Raw genomic sequence first — 25,641 nt, forward strand, 5'->3', positions numbered from 1 at the left:
CCCCCCCCCCCCCCCCCCCCCCCCCCCCCCCCGCCTGGCCCTTTGTGCCCTTCCCTCCTCACACCTTCTGTTCCGCTCCACACCTTAGGTGCCCTCCCTTCTTGGCTTCTAGCCTCCAGCTTCTCTCTTCTCCTCTGTGCTATTTTCATACAGGTTTGCCCAGGAAGTGTCACTTTTAGTCCTCACACAGCGGGTAGCTTCCAAGAGCAACCAACTTTAATGGCACTTCATGAAGTAAACTGTGACACCTCACCCAGCCCTCCTTTACTTGCCCCCTCTTGATGGGAGGAGTGGGTGCCAGACACTTCTCTTCAGATGTGCTCCCTCATCCTCTTCAGCCGTTCCCCATGGCACAGTCAGCTCTTCTCCGGACCGACCCCCTCCATGCACTCTACTGAGTCAAGCCCCGGATCTCTAAAGTCACCAGCAGTAGCTTTTCATCAACTTCCCTATCACCTAAGTCCTTCAACTCCCAATTTCCCTCCCAATGGGTGCTCCGAGATCTGGTCCACTCCTGCCTCCTACTCAAGTCCTTGCTCCTCACGCTTTCTTTATACTTCTCCTACTCACAACACCCAAAATGTAACCAGTGACCTGTTTCGAGCTCTGACAAGATGCCCCATTCCAGACCTTCTTCATCCCTCACCTGCTCTGCCTCGTGGGCCTTCCACTACTGTGTCTCCTTTTCTCTGCTTCTAGCCTCTCCTTTCCTTCATACTGTGTCATGACTGGTGGCCCAGGAATGTCCCGTCCTTCCAGCCGTTATGTCATTCCTTAGTGACTCCTTTCCGTCTGAGGGCAACTTAAATGCTGCTTTTTCTGTACCTTTCCTCCTTTTCCCCTGCATTTGTCCTGGAGAAAAACCTTCGCTTTCAACATCCCTCCAGCCATGTGTAGAGCATTCCCGGGGATTCAGCGCTCTTTCCTGGTGGGTATTTGCTCCTCATTTTTAGCACTCACTCCTCAAGTTGCATCCACCTGCCTGGATTTCCTACACAGTGTGTACGGCATCCATTCCTTCTCAGTTCAGTCCAGACCTGCATGGACTGCTATAGTTAGTCTGTTTTACATCTAGCCCTTCTACCCCTTTCTAATTCCAGCTCCATTGGCTACAGCCTTTAAATTATTTCAACAAAGCTTTCTGGAATGTCCTCATAGCCCCATGTCCTATTTAATCAGTCTCCCCTCCAGTGGTTGAGACCTGGCAGCTGCCCACCGGATCTTCCACTCTGCCGTTCGCTACACTGCATGTCCTGCACCCCGCCCCACGTCTCTCTCCTGACTTCCTTTCCAGAATCTCTCTTCTCTCATTTTGTGTTCTTTCACACAGGTCTCCTCAGTAGCTGACTCTCGTTTCAGTCAGTCCTCTTAAGACAAGCCTCATGTCTGAGAAGAATTTTAATGTAGATCTCCAGGGCATTCTGCCTTTCTTCCCTTTGGTTATTTGCCGGGCTTCATTCATGAAGTTCTCAACTTTGTTATGGCAATGGATTCAATATTGTTCTCTCGCCATGAAAGGCCCCCCTCACTCCCTCTCCTCATCACCCAGTGTTAGCCATCCTTTCTAGCAACACCAATAGATTGCTACCAGTGGTTTTACTGGAGTTCACCTTAGATGCCCTGTAATCTCTCCTTCTATCAACCAAACCATTTAATTAAAAATTTCTCACAAAAGTTTCAGAAACATTCTAATACTATTCCTGTTTGCTTCCTTAATCTGTTTCTGTGTCACTTACTTATATATTAAGTGTCTTATGTCCTTACTTATACATAAAATTCAACCAGTTTGCCCAGGCTGTGATCTACCCTTGTTCCCAGTTATCTCCTGTTCCTCTTGCTCATTTGCCTGTAGCCTCCCTGCTTAATCAGAACCAAACTGGGATTCATATAATCTTGCATTACTCAATGTCTGTCCTGCCTCTCATTCTTACTTGATCATGACCTTTGTCCCTGCCATAATCCCGTCTCTCTCCTCTCTTTCTCTGAATACTTCAACTGACCCTCTCTAGCTCTGTGTTAACTTCCACTTCTTTCTTCCTCCTTCCCTTTCTCTCCTACCCTAATTTAACCACGATCATTCTTTGACCAAGCCCCTATTGCATTGAAATAGATTCTGTAGTCTTAACAGGTATACTCTTTCCTATATGGGACAAACCACTACCATCATCCATTTTCAAGGTATTCTATTAAATTCGTTTGCTCTCTGAACTCAGACCAGTTCTTCATAGGCTTCCCACCGGTGGCTTTAGTTATTTCTAATATTCCAGTCTCTTGACTGCCTCAGCAAACCAGGGCCTGTTGGAAAATATCTGGTCTCCTTCGTTTGAAATACAAGGTATTTCAAATTTGTTCCTAAACAAATTCACCTCAGCACCTATACATGAGGGTATCTCTCATCATTTCCACTTACCCCATGGCCCTTCTGGCCGCTTTCCTTTTATTGTGTACCTTCCTCTGCTTGCCAAATCTTTTTTGCATCCTTTGAGATCCTGTTAAACTGTTAAATTCTTTCAGATTTTTTGATTTCTCCAAGCTGTTAATCCTGCACTCCCCCACGGCCCATGGAGTTGTAGTGTCACAGGGAGGCAGGCAGCTCTCTCTCTCCCTCTCTATCACACACACACACACACACACACACACACACACACACTCCTAGTTAACTCCTACACAATCCGCTCTTGGAGACAGAAGTCATGTCTCAGTCATCTTTTTACCTAAGGATCTGACACATTAGATTTAATGTCTACATGTCTAATGTCAACATGTACTGACACTGACCACATACTTGGCTGGAGGGAGGGAGGGAGGGAGGGAGGGAGCTTAAAGCTGAGACTGAGCAGATGAAAGTCCCATTACCCAGCTTGTCTGATACGGTCTTTACATCGGAGTCTGTTCTTTCCTGTCCTTCCTATCCCCCAAATAACTCTTACTCCCCAGTTTCTAGTATGTTTTGTACCTGACCCTAAATGCCTTTTCTTCATCCAGACTTAATAAATCCCCTCCTTCCAACAGTTCAGAAAATCTCATCTTCTTCATGAAGACTTCCCTTTCCAGAAATGTATCCCTGATCTCCATTTCTTTATTCTACCAGTCATCCCCAAACAATGAGGCTCACTTGCTTTTCCATTTTAAGACAATGACTACCAATACCAGAACCTCATTACTGACCTCCTTACTGTAGGTTGAAAGTTGACATAAAGCACATTCATTCTGGTGGCCTGTGGACCCACTGTCAGTCCACTCTAAAGATAAAGTATTGATACTGAGACTCTTGCTGTACTTAGTGTTAATTTAATGACCTGTGTGCTTTTTGCTTTTTTTTTTTTTGCTTTGTCAGCTCCTAAAAGTAATGGTTCTTACATTTTTCAACATGTAGACTCTTGACAGGCGTGGCAAAAAGCCCCCCGAGTTCTCTCCCTTGCTGCTTGCTTCATACAAATACGAAAACAGTGTTGCCCATGTCGTCTTTTCTGTGCTATTCTAAGCCACGGTGGGGGACGGTTTTTAAAGTCATTTTGTGAGACGGCCTTGCCAGCCAGCCCCAGGCTGGAAGCTACCACCCTAGGGGGCAGAGGCTACGTGTGTTCTGCCCGACAGCCCAGAACGCAGCGCCGTGTGCAGAGGGCGCTCTGCGCTGCGGACGGAGGCCCATGCCTGCAGCGGCCCTGACCCGGGCTCGCCTGCCCTTTCGGCCCCAGTTGCAGGCACCTTCAGCTGCACCATGAAGTTTACGGTCCGGGACTGCGACCCTGACACTGGGGTTCCAGCTGAGGAGGGGTATGATGACGAGTACGTGGTGAGTCTCCCCCGCCGGACATGCACTCTGACACCCTTGCACCATCGAGGGACTTCTGCCTGCAGAGACCACGCTGCTAGCAACATCGGGCATGAACTTAGGGACTTTCATTCTTCCCAAACAGATCACAACTGAGGAGGACCTGGACGGATCCCCCTCTGTAAGAGGAGTGTGTCATGCCCAAGAGAATTGGGATTTACCACTTAATGACTGATTAAAACAAAACTCACTTTTTGAGGTCTTTATAATAGGGATAATTAAGAGATCAAACAATTACATGATTTTCATGGAGATCAATGAGTTTTATTTGAAGTATTGGGTTTTTTCTGTTTTTATTTAGCAGCGTTTAGTTTGCTTCTAATGTAGTCACATCATGGACTGAAAAAGCCTTCACAAAATGCAGGGAAAAGTTTAACGAGTATCAGGCTGTGAGTGAATGTGACGTTCAAAGGCCCTGACTGGCCTGAACACGAAGGTTCGGTATGGCAGCATGACTGCTATACCCCAGGGTGATAGGTGTCGATCTGAATACAGCTCTTGCCACATGTCCTGTTTTCTTGCTTTCCTTTGCTAAGGCCTACATCATTAGATTTATCTAGACCACAGAACTTAAACTACTTTGGTGGTAAAGTTTGTCCTAGGCTCCTGCAAAGGACAGAACACCAAATGATAAAACCATTCTAACCGGTCCCTTCTGTCCTTGTGGTGTACGAAGGACTCTCCTTTACTGAGCCCTGCTTGTTACCTACTAGCTGGAAGACCTCGAAGTGACCGTGTCTGACCACATTCAGAAAGTACTGAAGCCTAATTTTGCTGCTGCCTGGGAAGAGGTGGGAGACACCTTTGAGAAAGAGGAGACCTTTGCCCTCAGTTCTACCAAAACTCTCGAAGGTGAGAACAATTTTGCTATCGGTGTATTGCAGGATAAAACCTAATGGGCATATTTATTATTCCAGAGTATCTCTTTTCTTTAAGTATCTCATAAACTATTTTGCTGAAAAGGCCAGGATCCTGTCTTCATCATCTAATTGAGTCAACCAGGTTCTAGTCTGGTGGCTTCCCTCCTCAGCACCTGCTGGGACGGAGGCAGACCCCTAGGCTGAGCTTCCCTGATACGGTTGCATCTGTCTTCTCAACACAGAAGCTGTCAACAACATCACCACCTTTCTGGGCATGCAGCCATGTGAGAGGTCGGACAAAGTACCGGAGAACAAGAATTCCCATTCCCTCTATCTGGCAGGTAAGAAACCGCCATCCCATTTCCCCTTTGTTTGGTCGCAAAATAGGAAGGGGTGTGCACAGGCCCTGCTCCTGTCTGTTATCCCGTCATAGGAGTCACAATCTGCAGCCCTGTCAATGTGAATAATTTGTTTTAGCTGTTTAATTATTTGCAGGCTATCCTTAGGCTGTTTTTTGAAGAGGTGAATTCGGCCTAAAACCCTTAAGTCTCTCCCGCAGATACCAATGCCACCTGCCTCTGAGTGCTCCAGATCAGTACTACTGAATACCTTCTATGTGCCTGGTATCACGGCTATACAAAAGAGTACTAAAGTTTGTACACAGGATTCAATTCTCACCATAGACACAGATCTCTAGACAAGCTAAACTAAAATAATAGAAAGGAAGTGCAGGCAGAGCATGACATATTTCATTATTCAGAGCCGGTTTTGAGTTCTTAATCTAGTTTTCCTTGCTTTTCTCTCTCAGGTGTATACAGAGGCGGCTATGACTTATTGGTGAGGTCCAGGCTGGCCTTAGCAGATGGAGTGACCATGCAGGTGACTGTCAGAAGCCAAGAGGGAACACCTGTAGATGTTATCTTAGCTTCTGTTGGATAAATGTTTACTGGGCAAGATGAAGTCGATGCACACTTCACTGTCAGTGGGCTTTTAGGCTGGTGGCATGAATTTCCCAGAATCATACTTTTAAAGATTAATGTCTTTGGAGAAGCAAATTAAATATTTGGCCCTGAGCCAGCAGATCAAGCAAATATCTGTCCTTGTGCATGTAAATTTTTTTTTTTTTATTACACTTGGTCAACTTTGGTATGATAGTACAGCTTTGGGTGATCTTGCAAATCAAATACTATCCTCTACCCCAGCTGCTTAACCTCATTATAGTCTTTAATTTAATGTGTGTCTGAAAGCTCCTGACAATGTTGGAAAGCTTTTATCCCAGAGGGGTGGTGGGGGAGGGGAAGCCAGAGTCCACTTTTGTCAAAATTCATTTTTATTAATAGAAAATAAACACTTATTCCAGTTTCAGTTGTTATACTTGAAGTTGCTAATAAAAAAAAAAAATTTAAAATAATCACTTAATCCTCCTGTTTCGACTAAGACAGTGAAGCTGTGGCTTAAAAAAAATTTCAGCACCATTTGCTCATAGGTCTTTCAGAATTTGTTCATAAAGTTTCTGGAACTTTCCTGTCTGTCAAGTACAGGAATTACTGAGCTACAAGAGGATGTCTCTCTGAGACAACCAATGAGAAGTTAAGTTAATCAGTCATCAGAAAAGGAATCTCTGTACACTCGGTCCGGTAACCTGGACTATACAACGATCCCCTCCCCTCCAGCTCAGGAGGGACATGCCTCGAAGCACTGAGGTATGAAGAGTCAGACTGTTACTCGCTGTCAGAGTTAGCTAATAACAGTAAATCTCTGGCACGGATGCTACTGGTCTTTAGTATCCTGTGATTTTTAGGAACTTCTGTAAATAGTCTGAATTTAATTCAATGTATTCAGAAATTAAACCTGTTTAATAAGGTTCACTACTCTGCCAGAGTATCTGCTGGTTTAGTATCCTTAGAAAATACATATAATACATGTAGGTAAATCATAGTCTTAAAGTATACTTAAAATACTGCATTATTCAAACCAAAACCTATTTTAACAAAATGTTTATAATTAAAAGCAGCTCATGAAACGAAATCCCAAGTTATGACAAGGGAGACTCACTCTCACTTGAAGCTGTGTTTTTTAGAGAACTTAAAAACGCATGTGCCCTTAAAGCCATTCAAGGACAGGTCAGGAGACACCCTCTCCTCATTCTTTATTTTAGGACTCCAGTCAAGGATGGGCCAGAAATGAGCATTTCTAGGTATTTCAGAAAAGTCCATAGAAGTGTTAAGACTTTTAAGAAATTCCTAATAGCGCAAAGGCAAGTCCATAAACTTGCTCAGATGTGAGAAAAATGGGAGGTGGACTGTTTGTTAGGGCCATCCTTAACCGGAGCTTCTGCGGGCTTTTTACTATATGCTGATCACCAATGTGCGTCAGGTGGACTTTTGTGAGAGAATAATGTTTGGTGGCCAGGACCTCTTTTGGGCATTTCTTCCTAAGTGGAATATACAACAGATAAGGGAGTAGGGGAGGTAATACAGGGAAGCTACTCTTTCCAGCTCAGAAGGAGTTGATGAAGCCCATATATGCATTCAAGAAGCCCATGGGATCCTCTAGCTGTGGGTAGTGGCTAATGTGGTCATCCAGAATCGACACTGTGGACCGCGGCAGCGTTTTCCTAGTGGAAGAGAACAGCACGTAGGTGAACTTAAGGCTGGAGGGAGGGGACGGATGCAAGCCAGTGGGCAGCCCCGGTTAAGGCTCTTGTGGACATACCACACTGGAAGGAACCAACAAAGAGCTTATTCACCTTCTACTTTGGAATTGTATCTTAGGCAGATAAACTTGCCAATTCCATTTACGACATAAACAGACTAGTTCTTCAATGTTCATAATCCAACAGACAACAACCTGAGCATATAACACTTTACAGCACCTGCCCAAGCAGGATGACTTCCAGCTCCTTAGAGAAGCATGAGGCATCAAACAAGTGGGCCACTCAGCAACTCGCTATCCAAGTAAAGATAACAACAGACCTGCCTTAACCCTGGGAGCGGATGAGGGGAGGGCACTTTGTTTAAAATTAAATGCACACTATTTACTACTGGGTTGTTTCTGCTAGGCCACGTGAAGGTATGGGACAGTCTTATGTGACATAGTCAAGATTTCATATTCCAACACCTTCTGAGTAAGTACCTAGAGAAAATAACCGATGAGAAGGCACTTTCCCACAGTGCACTCGTCTGCTCAGCTGAGGTGGAGGACTTAGCTTTACGATCAGACTAAAGCAAACATTTCTTAAAATAGATGTATTTCACTCCGTGGTTCACATGATAGCTTTTTCTTACCTGTACACCTAGGAATATGTAGTAACCATGACAGTGAAAATAGGCTGTCTAAATCAAGACAACGGATAACTGCATTTTTTCATCTTTACATTTCTGAAAAGAAGATTCCCCAATTCATCCTTTTCTAATATGTTTCCTGGATGAACTGCCAGCGAGGGCAGAGACAGTGGCTATCCTGTTCACCGCTGTCACCATGAGGAACAAAACAAAGGCCCCTGCGGGAGACTCACCTGTACAGGTCCAAAAACTCTGGAGAGGGATTTACGGGATCCAACGGCCCATAGATAAAATGGACTAGGAAAGAGAAGAGGAACGAATTACTAAAGCTCTCACATCTATCCTCCTCCCTCAAAAAAAAAAGGTTTTTTTCCCAGTCTTATTGAGAAATAATTGCCATATATCACTATATGTAAGTTTAAAACATACAGTATGACGGTTTGGTTTATGTATATTTGAAATGATTACCACACAATAAAAAGAAAAAAAATTCTCCTTGTGATGACAACTCTTAGGATCTACTCTCTCAACAACTTTGTTAGCTGTAGTGGCCATGTTGTACATCACATCCCTAGGACCTGTAAGTGCAGGTCTGTATATTTTGACTACCTTCCTCCAGTTTCCCCTCCCCACACCTCTGGTAACCACAAATCTAATGTCTTTTCCTCTGAGTTTGGTGGGGTTTTTCAGATCCCACACAGAAGTGAGATCATTCAGTATTTTCTTTCTCTCTGACTTATCTCACTTAGTATAACGCCTTGTGGGTCCATCCATATGGTCACCAGTGGTAAGACTGCCATTTTATGGCTGAATAATACTCCACTGCAGTGTGTGTGTGTGCATCTCACAGCTGCTTTATCCGTTCATTGATTGATGGCTGTTTCCATGTCTTGGCTGTTGTAAACAATGCTGCTACGAACAAGGGGGTGCAGACATCTTTTCAAATTAGTGTTTTCATTTCCTTTGGATATATTCCCAGAGGTGGAGTCGCTGGGTCATATGGTTGTTCTATTTTTAATTTTTTGAGACTCCTCCATACTATTTTCCACTGTGGCCATACCCATTTACAATCCCACCCCCAGTGCACAAGGGTTCCCTTTCCTCCACATCCACACCAACACTTATCTCTTGTCTTTCTGATGATGGCCATGCTAACATGTGTAAGGTGATATCTCATTGTGGTTTTAATTTGCATTTCCCTAAGGACCAGTGATGTTGAACTCCTTTCATGTACCTAGTTGGCCTTTCCTGTATCTTCTTTGCAGAAATATCTATTCATGTCCTTTGCCCAGTTTTTAACTGGCTTCATTTTTTTTTGTGGAGTGTATGAATTCTTTATATATTTTGGATATTAACTCCTTATCAGATAGATGGTTTGCAAATATTTTTCCCATGTGTCGATGGTTTCTTTTACTGTACAGAGCTTTTTCAGTTTGATGTAGTCCCACTGATTTATGCTAGAAAACCTAGCTTCTTTCACTAAGTAGGTTATAAGGAACTTCTGGGAATAAGCCAACAGTCCATTTGGGACAGTCCTCTTGTACAGAGACACTCAGTCCCTCCTCCAGCTCCTCTGTGCCTGAACCAAAAGGACTAAGTCTCGCGCTCCATGTTCTCTTCCTATAAATCCAGGATACCGTCATTACTTAGGTCTCTCTCCAGTTACAACTGACCGCTGACATTTTAAAGCAACCACTAATTTCTGGAGCACTACTATGTATGAGACACTGCACTGATTTTTTTTCTTTTTAAATCTATAAGATTGAAGAGACAAATGAGGAGAAACCACCTACAGCCTCTCGATTAGTCATCTAAACCGCCTTCTGTCCCGGCAACTCAGCATGTAACGTGGCAGCCACACGCCGCACGGCGCAAAAGGCAGCCCCGCTCCCGCTGCTGACAGTGGTACCAGCTGCCCCTGCAGGAGCATCTCGCTGTCTCAGACGCTTCACTCTACAGCGCACGTCACTGCTCTTCCAGATGTGCAGAGCAGGGCTGCCAGATTACATAAAAGATGCCCAGTTAAATTTGAATTTCATATAAGTAATGATTTTTTTAAGTATAAATACGTCAAAATATTGCAAAGCACATACTTATTCTAAAAAAGTATTTGCTATTCATCTGAAATTCAAATTTAGCTGGGTGTCTCGTATTTTTTTTTGCTAAATCTGGCAATTATTTGAGACCCATAGTCCCTCAGTCCTATCAAGACATAAGGTAGAAATACTCACTGGGAATAGTTACAGAAGCAAGAGCTCCCACCCAGCGTCTTCTAAACTTCTTCCTCTGGTTGATGTACTGTAAGAGACTATAGGACAGAGAAGTCAGCAAGAGTAGAACAAGAAATCTTTATTGTTACAGGTATGCAAAGGCATCCTAAAACGAAAGCTGCTACATTCTCATTTGGATCAAGTCGTGAGCATTCTTTGTGTAAGACGGAAAGCTCTCCTTCTCAGTCACTGTTGCTACAGAAAAGACATGAAAAAGAAAGACATGTACTAGGCTCCTTTCACAACCATGATTAGACAATTAGAGGCATTTAATATTCACAAAAAGCCCAAAGTAGGATTTGCCAAAGTCAACCGGCCAGTTAGAAACAGAATTAGCATTAGAATTTGCAGCTGTTTATCTAAACTTTGTGTGCCACGTGGCTTATGCTTAAGGCTCACTACTCTCAATTTCTTTCTTCTTAGAAAGAACAGTGCATGACTTCTTGGTTTGCCTCACAGGTCAGAGAGAGAGGGAACAAGCCAGCAAGGAACAAAACAAGCAATCCTCGACCTTTCCCCACTCCACACCCCCCCCCCCCAAAAAACAGCTGCTCTGGAAACCAAAGCAAAGTGTTATTTCTTACCTGTCGATAACTAAGTTCCCGTCGTTGTTGCGAATCCCTGCCCACATGTCCCACAGCTCACTCTCAGAGGGGCGGGTGTACGGCCCAAAGACTGGGGTAAGACTGAAAGAGCCCGAGAGAGCAGGAAGACACACGTGAGAAGAATCCAGAATGTCAAATATGACTGGAACCTCACAGGTCACGCAAGTCTGACCCTTAACTGATTTATGAATTCCTTCTACTACTTCCCTGGCAGGTGGCCAACATCTTTGTTTTAAAGTATCAAACCCTAGGATTTGGCCCAGAATTTTAATGGCAACTTTTCACTACATTGTTCCCAGGCTATAGTAAATCAATCTTTGACAATGACTTACCCTCGGGAGAATACAAAAAAGTTCATCAATCGAGTGAGGATGGGTGACAACATGCCTCCATCTTTGAGAAGCTGTAGGTAAAGAAGTAAAGATTTTAGAGAAAGAAAACCACTAACCAGGACAAAAGTTTTATATTAGGAACTAAAAAAGGACCTTAGTCAAATGTCCTTCTACCGAAATGTTTATTGGCTTTTCGTTTTTTGTTTTGCCTACCTATTATCTCACGGAAGACAAAACCTATTTGTAATTCCCTTTAAGATTACATTTCTACACTTCACTAAATCCCTAAGCCTTCTAACTGATGTATTCAACTTTAGGATCTGATCTATTCAGCCATCACACTAATGATCCAAATCTCTAGATAGCTCTATTTCTCCAAATATTTGTTGATCTCTTACTCTCAGAAATGAGGCTCTACCTAGAGGCCGCTTCCATTGCTTTATCAGCATAAGAAGGAAAAAACTAACTTTATAAATGTAAATTCCTGAGGAGAGGATTTTCACGATGGCCCATTATAGCAGGTATGGCCCTTATATAGGTCCTAGCGTTATTTATGTTGGTAGACATCTTAAAAACTAAAGATCTTGTGACTGGAGTAGCCAACCTTTTGGAGAAGGAGAGGACGGTGAGTCTCAGGAAATATACCTATAGGAGAAAAAGAGACTTACGTTAGTCATTTACCAACAACTTTAGGCCAAACATAGGTCTATTATCGGAGACGATCGTCCCTATTTACTGTCACCTTTGGGGGCCATCACTGCCAGGAACAGGATTACAAATAAGACTTACTTCTGTCATCTAATTACTTCTCCAAGGAATTCTGTGTTTAACAGGTCAAATTCTATCCCACTGGGATTACTTTCCCCATTGTAAGAGTAGAGAAACGGGAAAGATAATGTACATGATCATCCATAATGTTGATGACTAAGCCCTGACTCCCCTTGGCCTTTCTAACCATTCCTCAGAGCACCTAGTATTGTTAACGGTTTGGGCTACAAAAGAAACCACCAGATTTTTTTCAGGGACTGTAGGTCCCTGGACGGAGTGGGGGGTGGGGGGGAACGAGAGTTTTTCCTTTTCCATTTTTCTAAGGGTCAATGGGAGAAAGCCCTGAGCATTGCTGATAAAGGGATAGACTCCTGTCCCAATCTGCCCTTATGGTATTCAGGGGACATGTGGATTATTCACGGATTCACAAGCTGTGCTCCATGGCACACAAAGAAAAAGAAACCCCTCCAAAAGGTCTAATCAGAGGTTCACTAATTTCTACCTGAAACTTGGCACTGCTACCAATTAAGTTTGTGCAACAAACCAGAGGAGTACCCAGTACGTGTGGCTTCATCACAGCTACGTGCATGCCCCAGTGCGGCTGCTGCAGGGTGCAAAACGTCACTTCGCGCCTCACTGCCCAGCACAGTGCTCGCTAGACCTCCCATAAGCCTTGCTATGCGATGCTTTTACAAAGAAGCACTTATTACTACAACACAGCTTTTTATGAACTGTATGTTGATACAATCCGTTTCTTTTATAATCCTATTCATTTTATTTTCCGTATTTAAAAACATTCTTCTGAGAAAGCGTCAATAAATCTCATGAGACCACCAAAGCAGTTCATGGCACAAAAAGGCCAAGGGCCTCTGGTTTAGATGTGTCTGCCTGCAGTCTCGTCAGATCACCACTTAGATGTCGAGGTAGCATCTACCCGTGGCCCTTCGAGGCTGCACTTCCCTTTCCACCCACCACCACGGCAGTTACCTCCGTTTGACAGGCAGAGACTCTTTATGGTAAGCCGACCGGATCGATTCTGCTTGAACCTAGAAACAGGCGAGGGAAACACATCTAACTGAATGGACATACACCAACCCAGCACCTGAAGACAAACTCCCAAGAGGGCAAAGGGCCAGAAGGAACCCAGGAACAATTTACTTTCGCAGCCTCTTCCACCAGTGAGACCCGGGACTAGGACAGAAGTGTCTGTGCCCTCACTGACCTATAGAGCAGCTCCTGAGCAACAATGTCCCCGTAGTCGTGAGACAACAGGTTGAGCCTGCGGTTCTGGAGCCCCAGGTGCCGCAGAAGCGCCTCCACGATGCTGGCCTGCTCAAATATGGAGTAGTGGTGCGGCCTCTAGGGAGAGGAAAGCCCAGCTACACCGGAGGAACTCAGGAGCGCAGATCCGTCTGGCCTCGTCCACCCCCTCCCCCACCCAACACCGGTCCCATCGAGATGCTGCTTACTGGTTTGTCACTGAAGCCAAAGCCCAAGAAATCAAGGGCGATCACTCGGTGAAACCTCAGGGTCAGACCTTCCCAAATCTACAAGAAAGAAAGAGATGATCCGGCTTTTGTGATCCTGCACCTCCTCTCCTCCGACCTACAGCACAGGAATTTCATTCCCATCCTGGCTTAACAGACTTCGATAAAGGGAAAATCTCATGCAACTACCACGGGCCCACAGATGATCCTCTTGGTTTACTCCTAATCTCCACTCAGGGGAAAACTCCAGCATTTTTAACTTGGCAATGATCCTTCCCAGATCACCAGAGTTTTTACTCCCTTACAGTAAATGAGAAACAGTTCTACACTTAATCCTATTTTACTAGGCAATTCAAATACGTAAGAACCTTCCAGTGCTGACAACAAAATCCTTGATTTTGGATTTTTAAAGACAGAGTAGGATCTAGAAATCTGATTTCATTACCTTGTACCAATCATAGCTGGATGTTGGAAAGCCATGTAAAAGCACAACTATCTCAGGACTTCCAACCACACCCACAGAGTCTGGGAAGAAGGAAAGAAATCCGTTAGGCTGACTGCCTATAAAAATAACCTTGGAAATATTAAAATCGAAGTAACCTGGTATAAAGGACAAGAAACCCTACCTAAATTAATGAAATAAAAATAACAAATTCCTTTTTAAAACGGAAGCTTACTGCTTTAGGTAAAAACAGGCATTTGATTATTTTCTTTTATATATTAAAAACTTGTAAATAGCACACTTTATATGAAAATACTGGAAGGCAGTCTGCTTCATTTCACCTAGATTTTTTTAAAGTATTTCTCCATTTCTTCCTTTATTCTGTATTATCAATATGTAAATTGTTTTTCCACAGTAAAAGTAAACTTGCACAGTTAAAAGTATACAATCACGGGGCGCCTGGGTGGCTCAGTCATTAAGCGTCTGCCTTCAGCTCAGGTCATGATCCCAGGGTCCTGGGATCGAGCCCCGCATCGGGCTCCTTGCTCAGTGGGGAGCCTGCTTCTCCCTCTCCCTCTGCCTGCCGTTCCCCCTACTTGTGCACGCTCTCTGTCAAATAAATAAATAAAATCTTAAAAAAAAAAAAAAGTATACAATCACAACATAAACACTACAGATTCTTTGTACCTTATCATTAAGGGCCTCACAAAAATTTTCTAAAATATAGCAACTCTTCCTCAACCTGATGGACACCTTAGTTTGTTTTGTTTGTCCAGCACTTTTATTTCTCCCCGGGGAGAGCCAATCCAGTGTCAAAAGCATAATGCTCAACCTATTAACAATTCTAACAAGTATAGGATTAAGCAGTACTGACATTAACTTTTTTTAATGCAGAAACATCTTTTAAATTAGCCAAACATTTAAACAGTAAAATGCCTTGCTTTTAAAGTATTAGATTAAAAGTGACACATTCATACATCCTGCCAGTGGCATGAGATTTGATAAGGTTTGCAAAAATAATTAGAAGCAATTTAAAAATATACTTATTCTTGAGAACCCATGCAAATAAAATCATTCCACTTACAAGTAGTATAGTTTGAAAATATATGGAAAAAATAAACATATACACGAAGATTTCCCTTCAACATTAACTATTTAAAACATTGAAAAACTAGAAACAACCAAATGACCAATATAAAGAAAAGTATATACTTACTTAGTTTGAATATAGCAAATGAGAGGAGGTCAGGAGCAATAATGAAAAACGGTTTATGACAAACATTTTTCGTTATTGCTCTTGACCCCCGCCCAAAAGATATCTTTTCCAATCTCGTTTCAGTTTCTTTACCTATAAAATGGGGTTAATGGCATCCATCTCCAAGTACTGTTGTAAAGATATTTAATCTTAAAGATAATAACAAAGGTTGAAAACATAATTCAATGACTAGCATATGGTAATTACGATAAGTAGCAGTCATAATAATTATCATTAGCAAATTAATCTATACAAAGGTATAAGGCTTAAATCACATTTAGTTATGCATATAACATAATCTTTACAGAAAACAATAAAATGAAATCAGGGATGGAGGGAAACAGAACCAGTGGTAGGGCTATCTACTGAACACTAGGGGCGCCCAAAAGAGAAAAGTGGTATCAGTACAAATGAGGCTATGAAGAAAAATGACACTGGAAAGTCAGTTCTACAGAAATCAGAATCTCAATTCCATCGCCCCCACCCCCAACAGTTTTCTTTGAGTTTCCCTGCTATGGAGTTATTGAGGGGAATTAACCCATTCCTTCAAGCACACTACACAGAAAAAGGGATTCCCCCCCCCGCCCCCGACTGAGGGGCAACAGAAACCAACAACAGACCCAAAATGAGTACCTCAGTGGGACCCACGGAACCTATTATACATGGAGGGTGCTCCAGCAGTCCTCTTCTTACCTTGGTAAAAGATGCGCAGTCCCTTGTAGGTGAAAAATTTGCCTGACGATTTCCATGAGTGAAGAGCAGGAGAAAGCTGGGGAGGGGGGATGTGCAGATAGGCCGCCAGCAGGGGCACAGCCAATAGCCCCACCTGAACCCACCACTCCCTCATCCTGTAAGAAAATCAGAGACCTGGGGTAAGCAGTCAGATGATGCTGTGCATGCTTTTACAAGCCCCAAATTGGTAAGATGGGGTGGGAAATTTCTGTACCATGCAGTGACTACCTTGCCCTCCATATGAACCATGGCAGAAAGTTTACCAAGAAGAATGTAAGCACACCTCTCCCTGCTTTGCAATCGCCATATCTGTTCACCATTCTAATTTTAAGGAAAAAATATATTATTTTAATACGTAATCTTCCCTCTCTCCTTCCCACTTTAATCCCTCGGCAACACCCCCCCCCCCCCCCCCCCCCCCCCCCCTTTTCCCCCCCCACAACCCCCCCCCCCCCCCCGCCACTGTGCTTTTCCTAAAACCTGAAGAGGTTTTTATGTAAAGTAAAAGGAAGTTAAGTATTGTGCACCTTTTCATTGGCTTTTATCAAAGCTTCCCCAAAGAAAAAAATGATTTCCTTCATATTTATTCTAAAAGCTCTACCACCCACCCACCAGCCCCCACCAGTAAAATGTTAAATATATAGAGAGATACATATATGTAGTTTTTTACTAATGTTTAAAAAAGCATCACATATCCTTAAGCAGAGAGCTGTTTTTGATTTTTTAATATTTATCAACTCTCTGACCCCAGTGAAGCCCCACTTGGTACTACTCCCTGGATCTGTGCTGAGAAACTGCTCCAGGTAAACAGTCTGCGAAAGTAAGAAGCTAGGTGCACTGTGTATTCCACCATAAGCAGCTTTGTCATGACCCAAAGATCTAATCTCTTGAGAGGTCAGGGCAGCAGATTATATTTCTGCTTTTCTTAGACTCTTGAGGTAGCTCCCATTTATTTAATTTGTTAGGATTGCTACCCCCACCCTGCACACCCCTCAAAAAAATGAGGCAGAGCTCATAGGCAACATCTGAAAATTGCTTTTGTCTTTGGAAGGAAAGCACTGGTTTGCACAGCCAACCTTCTCATGCCCAGGACTTCAAAGGTCCAAGTCAGTCTACTCACAAGGAGGAGTGCTAAACAGGAATTAGACACAGTTCCCTCTGTTTCTAGTTTATGACTGCTAATAGTCACCAGGAAAAGAATTATCAGTAGAATGGAAGTTCTCTAAAATAACCAGAATGGAAATACCTTCTAAAATAAAAATAAGAGTTGTCAAAAAAATAGAGCTATAAATTAGGGAAATGAACTGTTAAAGCCCTGGCAGAAAAGGCTCTGTGTGTATACACACCCTTCCACCATCTTGCCTGTAATCTGGCCACAATCCCTATCCATCACAAACTAATCCAGCTCACAAAATACCTTTTTTTTTTTTTTTTAAACTCTAAAACAAGTAAGGCTGTGGTCCCACAGGGGCCAAATCACCACGTGCCTTAAAGACTCTGAGCAGCGCCTCTCTTTTTTTTGGCATCACTAGGGCACTTTTTTTTTTTTTCTTCCTCCTTAGTAGCTGTCCAGAAAACAGACCCAATGATTTGGTTGTATCTTTCAATATTATAAATGATTCCCCAAAAATGCCCCCAATCATCATCATATCACCATTTTTACCCCACAATAGCAGCAGGCTACATCCAGTATCTACTTGAAAAATGAGATGACAAAAAGTATCAGGTTTGTGTATCATTAGCTATCATCTGTCCCATACTTCAGCTCCTACATTTGCACGTTCACATTTCATCACTCCTTCCCACCCCACCCCACCCCCCCAGCGCCCGCCCCGCTTCTCATCTCATTCATTCAGGGGTTCCAGCGGACGAATATCTGCAATGACTCAGCAGAGAGCCAGGGAGGGGCTACTAGAGGAACAAGCAGAAGGAGGCTCCCTGCAAGGGGGGTCGGGTGCAGGGGGGTGGGGTAAAGGGGCGTGGGGGGGTGGAGGGGGGTGGGGTAGGGTGAGGTGGAGGGGGGTGGGGTAGGGTGAGGTGGAGGGGTGGAGGGGGGAGAGGGGGGAGGAGCCTCGGGGGCAACGACTGTGCATTTTCCACTCTTGGGCACCCCTACCCTCTATACCTTCCTTCTTTTTTACTCCAAGAAAGAAAAGAGGCAACCTTTCAGGAAGCCTTTTTCTGGTTTAATTACTCGGTAAAAATGCCCTTAACGACATTTTAGGATTTTTAGTAGGGAAGCAATCTGGCAGTCAGTAGCCAAATGGGATTAATCATTTTTTGACCAAAATCTCCATTACTTGATGAGCCACAAGTCAAGAGTATAAATTCAGCAAACCCAGGTAACAAACCTTCTGGAAATTAATCAACCCTTCCGAGCCTTGATTTCTTCGTCTTGTAAAGAGGAAAAAAATACATTTAATACCACCAAACCTGCCACCTTCCAGCATCGCGGTGAAGCTGTGAACTACTTTGTAAACCAATGCAAACAATTCATGTGTAACATTATGACAGTTTGATCACATCATCATTCTCACTTAGCTTCTCATTACAGAAATCTGTAAAATACTTACGCCTCGGTGATACGGTACTGCAAGTTCTAGTCATACCTATGCAGTTAACTCACGCCACAGCAATACCACGGTCTTCAAATCCTAAATCGCGCCACAGTGATACCGGAGTCTAGAAATCCTAAATCGCACCACAGCAATACCACGGCCTCGAAATTCTAAATCATGCCAAGATGATGCGGGGGTCTAAAAATTCAAAATCACGCCAGGACAATGCCGGGGTCTAAAAATCCTAAATCACGCCAAGGTGTCACTGGGGTCTAGAAATTCTAAATCGTGCCTGAGCAATGCCGGGTCTAAAAATCCTAAATTGCATCTGAGCAATATCAAGGTCTAGAAATCCTAAATCACGCCAGGGCGATGCCGGGGTCTAAAAATCCCAAATCGCGCCAGGGCGATGCCGGGGTCTAAAAATCCCAAATCGCGCCAGGGCGATGCCGGGGTCTAAAAATCCCAAATCGCGCCAGGGCGATGCCGGATGTCTAAAAATCCCAAATTGTGCCAGGGCGAAGACGGAGTCTAAAAATCCTAAATTGTACCAGGGCAATGCCGCAGTCTAGAAATCCTAAATCGCGCCAGGGTGAAGCCGCGGTCTAGAAATCCTAAATCGCGCCAGGGCGAAGCCGCAGTCTAGAAATCCTAAATCGCGCCAGGGCGAAGCCGCGGTCTAGAAATCCTAAGTCTCACTAGGGCGAAGCCGAGATCTAGAAACCTTAAATCGCGCTAGGGTGACGCCAGGGTCTAGAAATCCTAAGTCGTGCCAGGGTGACGCCAGGGTCTAAAAATCCTAAATTGCGCCACGGCGACGCTGGGGTCTAAAAATCCTAAATCGCATCAGAGCAATACCAGGGTACAGAAATACCAAATCTGGGAGATCTCCAGCTCAATATCCTACTGCGTGCAGGAGTGACATCCCCTCCCAAGTAGGCAGACAGGGCTCAGAGGGCAGGCAGGTGCGTCTCCCCCCCAACACAAACCCCGGGTGGGGGTTTTCCCTCCACTGCGGGAGTCGCGGTCTGGCAGTTCTAGTCACACCTATGGCACGGACACACAGAGTCCCCACCAGCTAGCCTGCACCCTCTCCGGGACGGCGGCTTGGAGCCAGCCACACCCCCTCGCGCCTGCCGCGTGCACCCACCTGCGGAGGCGATCTCGGCGTACCATGGCCGCGTCTTATCCCATGCCGCCCGGCACACGGGTCCGGGGCACCGCGCGCCGCAGCGCCCGCAGCAGGGCAGGCCGGCCGGCAGCCGGGCACAGCCTACAGCCTGCGAGGGCGGCGCCGGCCGCGGCAAGCAGCGAGCAGCCACCCGGGCGTGCGCTGCGGCACTGCGCGAGGTGCGGCTGCCGCAGAGGAAGCACCGAGATGTGCTGGTTGCCGCGGCAGTGTCGAGCGAGTGGGCACCGACTTTTAGAGCCCACCCGCGCCCCGCCCCTGGCCCGCCCACCGCGCCGCAGTGCCCCTCCCGCCACGGCCACCGCCCCTCCCCACGGCCCCTCCCCGCAGCCCTGCCGCCGCAGCAGGGATGGAGCATCCTTCTCACAGCAGCTCCTCTAGGGGGCACCTTTAGGGTTGTCGACCCCTGCCAGCACCCCGCTGCTCCCTCACAGGCCCCCCAACCCTGAGCTCCCGGTTCCGCAGCAGAAATCCTCCTCTGCTGAGTTTACGCCGCTGGAAAAGACCACAGATCCCGAAATCCCAACACACACCCCCAACCACAGACCACCACCCACAATGCCCCCAACCCCGAGGTGGCCACTCGACCTCAGGTGCAGTGGGGCTCGGGGCGGCCAACTGTGGTACCTGCTCTCAGTCTGCACCACACCGAGGCATAGGTTCTGAACTACGTGAGTACCCAGACCAAAGCAGCGGTCCTTGAGTACCCAACCCCTCCTAGGTCCCTAACTATGGGTAAGCAGAAAGGACACAACCAAATGGCTAGGGAACGATAAGTTCTGCTGGGCCTACTACCAATCTCATCGGTTGATTCGGGGGACAGTGGTTAGGAAGCCAGAAGGGCAAAACTTGGGGAAAAGTCTGGGTTCTCTCTCTCAACCATGGTCATGGCCACGGCGCCAGGCACGTTTCCTTTGCAGCAGCACTACGTGGCCCGCATGCCAGAACCCCACCGCAGCCCTCTCGCAGCACCCGCTCCCAGCAGAAGGCCCGTACCGCGCCAGAAATAATGATCTTCACAATTATGAGACTAAAACTCCCCTTTTTTTAGATGTACGATTGAATCACAATGCAAGGGCCCCAGCGGTACAGGAAAGAGGGAAGGAATTTTCTTCTTCACCTATAATCCTTTGAAAGGCATATATTATGCCTCTGAAAATAAAAGTGTAGAGAATCACAGTGTTTATGTTCATATTCTGACTATAAACTTAAAACTCTGACGAAGGCGCGCGCGGGATGCGAGCGATGCGAGCGAGCCAGGCAGCCCAAGCAGTGCCGGCTCCCTCCAGCGGGGGCGCTGCAAGCCTCTCCTTCCACTCACGCCCGCCAGCCCGGGCCATTCCGTAGCCCAGAGCGCAGCCAAGCACAAATCGCAAAAGGCCAGTCCATCCGAGCCGACCCAAGGCCACCCAGCACCTAACATTGCACTGGGAGGTAAGGGCCACCAACCAGGCACAGGAGAAACCACCACTTATGAGCTGTCATCAAAACGTGTGGCGCAATCCAGGGTACACTTCTGGTGTCCGATGAAACGAACGCTTTTTTAAAGCACCTACAATGAGCTAAAAGCCGGGGATACGAAGATGAATGAGAAATGGCCCCTGCCCCAGAACAAGATGTTGACCATCCGGTGGGGAAGACAGACAAGAACTGACGCTGCTTAAATTTTCCCTTTAATTTCCTGGCAACATTCTGTGACAGGTTGGCCCCCTCCCCCTAACACGTAAGGCCCTCAAAGGCCGAACCCAAGTATTATTCACCTTTTGTATCTCCAGAGCCCGCCACAGTGCCAGCCACAAAGCAGGCCCCTAATAAATACTGCATGAATAAGTACAAGAATTTGAGGGCGCACAGGGGAGGAAGTAATTAAGGGGAGGAGGGAGGGTTGTCTTGAATGATGAATAGACGTTTACCGGAGAGACAAAGAGCATTCCAACCAGAGGGGACGGCATTTGCAAAGCACGGAGGCGCGGGACTGCACAACCTTTGGGGAAAACTGCAAGTCCTTTGGGTTCCGCAAGGACTGGCAAAAAAATTAAGGCTACAACGCATATTTCATCCTAAGGAGTTTGGAATTTGTCCTAAAGAAAATGAGAAGCCACAGATGGATGTAAACCTTTTATGGACTTAATTGGTTACTTACCAAAATATAAATTACTCCCTTTAACAAAAGATTACCTGTTTTAACTAACTACCACCTTTTAAAGACTGAATTAATTACTTAGCAAAATTTAAATCAGTCCGCTCAACGGAGTAAAGGTTTTCCCATTTTAATTAAGACAATAACAATCTTTGCATTTTTTTTTTTTCGTATTTGTTGTCAATGGAACCGATGAGTCCTACGGATTCCACACTTTCATTCTCACCGCACCAGGAGCACCAGCACCCAAGATGAAGGCAGTTTTGTATTTAATGGACTGAGCGCTTACAAAGGATCTTATTCTGAAAGCCACAGAACAAGTGGGCAGATACGAGAAACTGCTGGGGGGAGGGATAGAGAGGGGACCAAGGAAGCTCTTGAAGACAACAGGAATTCTGAGTCGGGTGCTCAAGAGAAACAGAGTGGCTAGGAAAAACTTCCTTGGAGAAGGAGGAATCGAGGGTTGAGGACTTCAAACCCGGAACTTGCTTAGGTGAAGAAAACATTCCTGTTCGGAAGACCCTCCAGTGCAGAGGCAAAGGAGTCTGAACAATGCAGAGGATACTAGGAGAGGTCGGCTTCGCTAAAGCCGGGAATTTGCTTTCCAAAGTCGAGGGAGAAAATGCTAGCAACAATGCCCCAGGAGCCAACGGGTTAATGAATTTCCTAAATGTGCCTGCCTTACTTCCAGAAAGAAGCTTCCTCCACCAGGGAGAATCTAGCCCAAGGTATAAAACAGTCCAAGCGCCTGAGAAAACATGTAACCATACATAAATCCAAAGTCTGCCTCCGGCTTGCTCTCAGTACACTCTTTCAGTTCTGGAATACAGACACCACACTCCATGACATCCCATGCAGCGCATTCCCTCAACCAGCAGCTTATCAGACACTCCTGTCACATTCCAATTCTAAGATGGTCCCACATAATAAGACCTCGGATTTGTGCAAAAATTAGTGTCGAAAGCTCAGCATTCATTGTACAACAGCGATATGAGATCAGCGGGGCTGGTACCCTACGTTCGATAATCACATTTTTCTAACCCTGGTCTGAGAACCACACTATGACAAGCACAAGGATATTTCTGAAGACAATGAGACAGAACTGCGACTGCCACTTTGAAGAGCCATCTATTATTATCGACTCAAATAAATGGAAGAAGTTCGACATGGGAGAAATTTGGTTGAACATCAGCACGTGTTAGAGACTTAGAGCTTTAGGTGACAGTGAGTCAATGTGATATGGCTCCAAAAATGCCATTGTAGATGGCAGAATGTCATTAGAGAAGCACCAGGAATAAATTAATCCTACTCTATTTTGCTAGCCAGACTTCAGAGAAAGTATTTTATTCTGTTTTACAAAGCAGTTTAAGAGACACCTAAACAGGAATTTGTTCAGAGATCACCTAAAATGCATTGCAAATTATGTCACTGAAGGTATAACCGCTCTCATATTTTAAGCATGGATCTTCACCAATTTATCCCTAATCCTTACAATAACTCAGCAAGAGGACTATTTTCATCCACATTTTGCAGAGAAAGATACAGCAGCTCAGAGCACCGAGTTTAGTATGTAAAGGGCTGGGAACTGAACACAGATGTGTCTGGCTCCGAAGCTGGCGTTCTTTCCAATACCCCACACTGCCTCCCTGTTTAAAATAACTGGGCATGTTTAGTTGGAAGAAAAGAAGCCTTGTGGAGTAAGTGGAAGAAGGAAATGTGTTAGTAGTCCTCAAATATTTGTGGAAGCAGCATTAGACATTTTATTCTGTATGGCTCCAATGAGTGCAAATTGTAGAGAAACAGATGTTGATTCAACATAAAGAATTTTCCAACAGTCAGGTCTGTCTGGAGAGACTGAGCAGCTCAGCCATTTTGGGACGTGACAAGATCCCCGTCACTAGGGGCTGGGTAACCCTGTGGCAGGTATGCAAGCTCTGGAAGAATGCACCAATGACCTTAAAGGTCTTTTCCCATCCGACAGAAACTAAGAATCAGAGAGGTATTGGAACTTGGCCAGGGTGACCCCTCTACTGAAGGGTCAAATCCAGAGCTAGGTCTTCCCTGGGTGTTCCTCAGCCCACAACTCTTTGTACAACATGATGTTTCATGCCGAGGGCAAGACAAATTGAAATCATCAATACAAGCACATAAACCTCCCTCTCAGCCAAATTTAATCAATATACCCCAAAAGTGACTGGTGTTTTCCTCTTCAGGCTCATTTTTGGGTGAAAGTCTTTGGTCGCAAAAAGATCAAAAGATGTGTGGTAGAGAAGCAAAAGGTGAATAATCCATTAACCAGATAAAATGAACCTAAGCGACAGAGAGCTGTTACTATAGATTACAGTGTCACTGGGCCCCCCTAACGTATCTTTACACACCCTCTGCGTTACTGGGCACATCCCATAATCCCACACCTGGTCCTATCCCACTGGTCCATACCTTACAGTACATCTTACACACTCACACAGATAAGATAAATAGGTTGAAGGATTCGAAATAAAATTGTCTCTTGCATTTTTATAGCTCTTTGCCTTTCACATGTATTATCTCATCTGATGCTCACCACAGTCCTCTAAGGAAAACAGCTACCTTCTTTCAGACAGACAAGCAATTTCCTAGCTGCCTGGGGAAGAGAGGACTACGGTACACAACTCCCCCCCCCCCCCTTTTTTTTTTTTAAACTCCTTTCCACATTAGATTATTCCCCCAGCCTGGATGAGTCAACCCAGAAGCAGGTGTTTCGCTTTTCCTCGATCGCTATCATCACCTCACACCTTCAGCTGTCCTCCCCCACCGTGCCCTCCAGTGCCCCCACCCACGCTACTCCGCAGCGCTGCCTCCCGAGTCCCGTTACTACCACTCTTGCCTGGCACCGCCCCGCGAGTGGCTCCAACTCCCAGGGCAAACTACCCCGCCTGAGCCGTGTGGCCGCGTCCCCGCACCCCACACTCGCCCGGGCCCCTGTGGCTGCCACGTTCCTGACCACGACCACCACGGCTGTCCCGGAGTGGGAAGGCACAGCTTCCCAGGAACTCGAGTCCCGGTTCCCCGGAGGGGCGGTCAAGCCGACTAATGTAAGGGCAGTCACGCCGAGGGCGAGGGTTAGGGGACTTTTGTGTTCTCGTTCGACCCCGAAGTTCTGGGAGATGACGACCGAGGACCTCGCCCACGTGGCCCTCGTGTGGCGCGCACACCTCGCGCAGCCACCCACGAACCCCAGCGTGGTCCTGCACGCCCCAGCATCTCCTCACGCCCTCCTGGGCCATTATCAGTCAAAGCCTGGTCCCCAGGATGGGTGTGTGCTCCACGCACACTATCCACATACCCCAAGTGTGGCCATACCCACTCTCCGGGTGGCCTGGGAGGGTGAGGGTGGAGGGTCACTTCTCCCCCGCCCGTCTCTTACCTGATTCAGGTAAGACCTGGGCTACAAGACTCCATGTTTGGGGGAAACGGTTGCGCATGCGCTTCCTGCGGCCAGAGGTTCTGGGCCTTACCCCAGTCCCCAGGGAAGACCCGGCCAAGCCACCGAATACCCGGCTCTGGGCTAGAGCGTCGCCACCTCCGTGCACCGGCCCCTCGCCCCCAACCCAACTTGTGCAGCCGCCTTCTCCCTGCCGGGCGTCAGCGCCACCTATTGCTAAGGGTATGAAATGGCAGGCTGTGCCTTTGAGAAGAATCTAATGGATAAATGAGAATAAAATTTTATACGGCCTTATCTTTCACGTGATAAACTGAAGGCCAAAGAACAGATATTTGGGTAGTTATTAACTATGTAGAGATCTCTGGCGAGTCTTCTATATCTCAGCCATTCATTCATAGTACCGAACGACTCATAGTACCCTAGACTCCCCAGTCTACATCACCAGCCCTGTCCTCTACCC

At 45.8% G+C, this 25,641-nt stretch overlaps 2 protein-coding genes across 3 annotated transcripts in view; one reads left to right on the forward strand and one right to left on the reverse strand.

Annotated features, from left to right (window-relative positions):
- COPG2 (COPI coat complex subunit gamma 2) overlaps positions 1–6,018 on the forward strand; it is a 94,528-nt gene extending 88,510 nt beyond the window's left edge. The window contains exons 21-24 of the mRNA XM_032401562.1: positions 3,699–3,796; positions 4,549–4,687; positions 4,938–5,036; positions 5,504–6,018. Of these exons, the coding sequence (XP_032257453.1) occupies positions 3,699–3,796; positions 4,549–4,687; positions 4,938–5,036; positions 5,504–5,634 (467 nt within the window). The 3' untranslated portion in view covers positions 5,635–6,018. The remainder of the gene's footprint in view (positions 1–3,698; positions 3,797–4,548; positions 4,688–4,937; positions 5,037–5,503) is intronic.
- MEST lies at positions 6,014–25,239 on the reverse strand. 2 transcript variants are annotated; one of them, XM_032401564.1, is made up of 12 exons: positions 25,164–25,239; positions 15,832–15,986; positions 13,887–13,966; positions 13,424–13,501; positions 13,177–13,313; positions 12,942–13,000; positions 11,791–11,831; positions 11,187–11,257; positions 10,834–10,935; positions 10,211–10,287; positions 8,213–8,276; positions 6,014–7,312 (listed from the first exon to the last, which is right to left on the reverse strand). In XM_032401564.1, the coding sequence occupies exons 2-12, from the start codon at positions 15,983–15,985 to the stop codon at positions 7,195–7,197; spliced, it is 981 nt and encodes a 326-aa protein (XP_032257455.1). In that variant the 5' UTR covers position 15,986; positions 25,164–25,239; the 3' UTR covers positions 6,014–7,194. The 2 variants fall into 2 exon arrangements, with proteins under 2 accessions (XP_032257455.1, XP_032257454.1); XM_032401563.1 differs by lacking the exon at positions 25,164–25,239 and adding an exon at positions 19,579–19,828.
- Positions 25,240–25,641: the final 402 nt, after the last annotated feature.

This window comes from Phoca vitulina, unplaced genomic scaffold (genome assembly GCF_004348235.1).
Source record: "Phoca vitulina isolate PV1807 unplaced genomic scaffold, GSC_HSeal_1.0 scaffold4, whole genome shotgun sequence".
Lineage (NCBI taxonomy): Eukaryota > Metazoa > Chordata > Mammalia > Carnivora > Phocidae > Phoca > Phoca vitulina.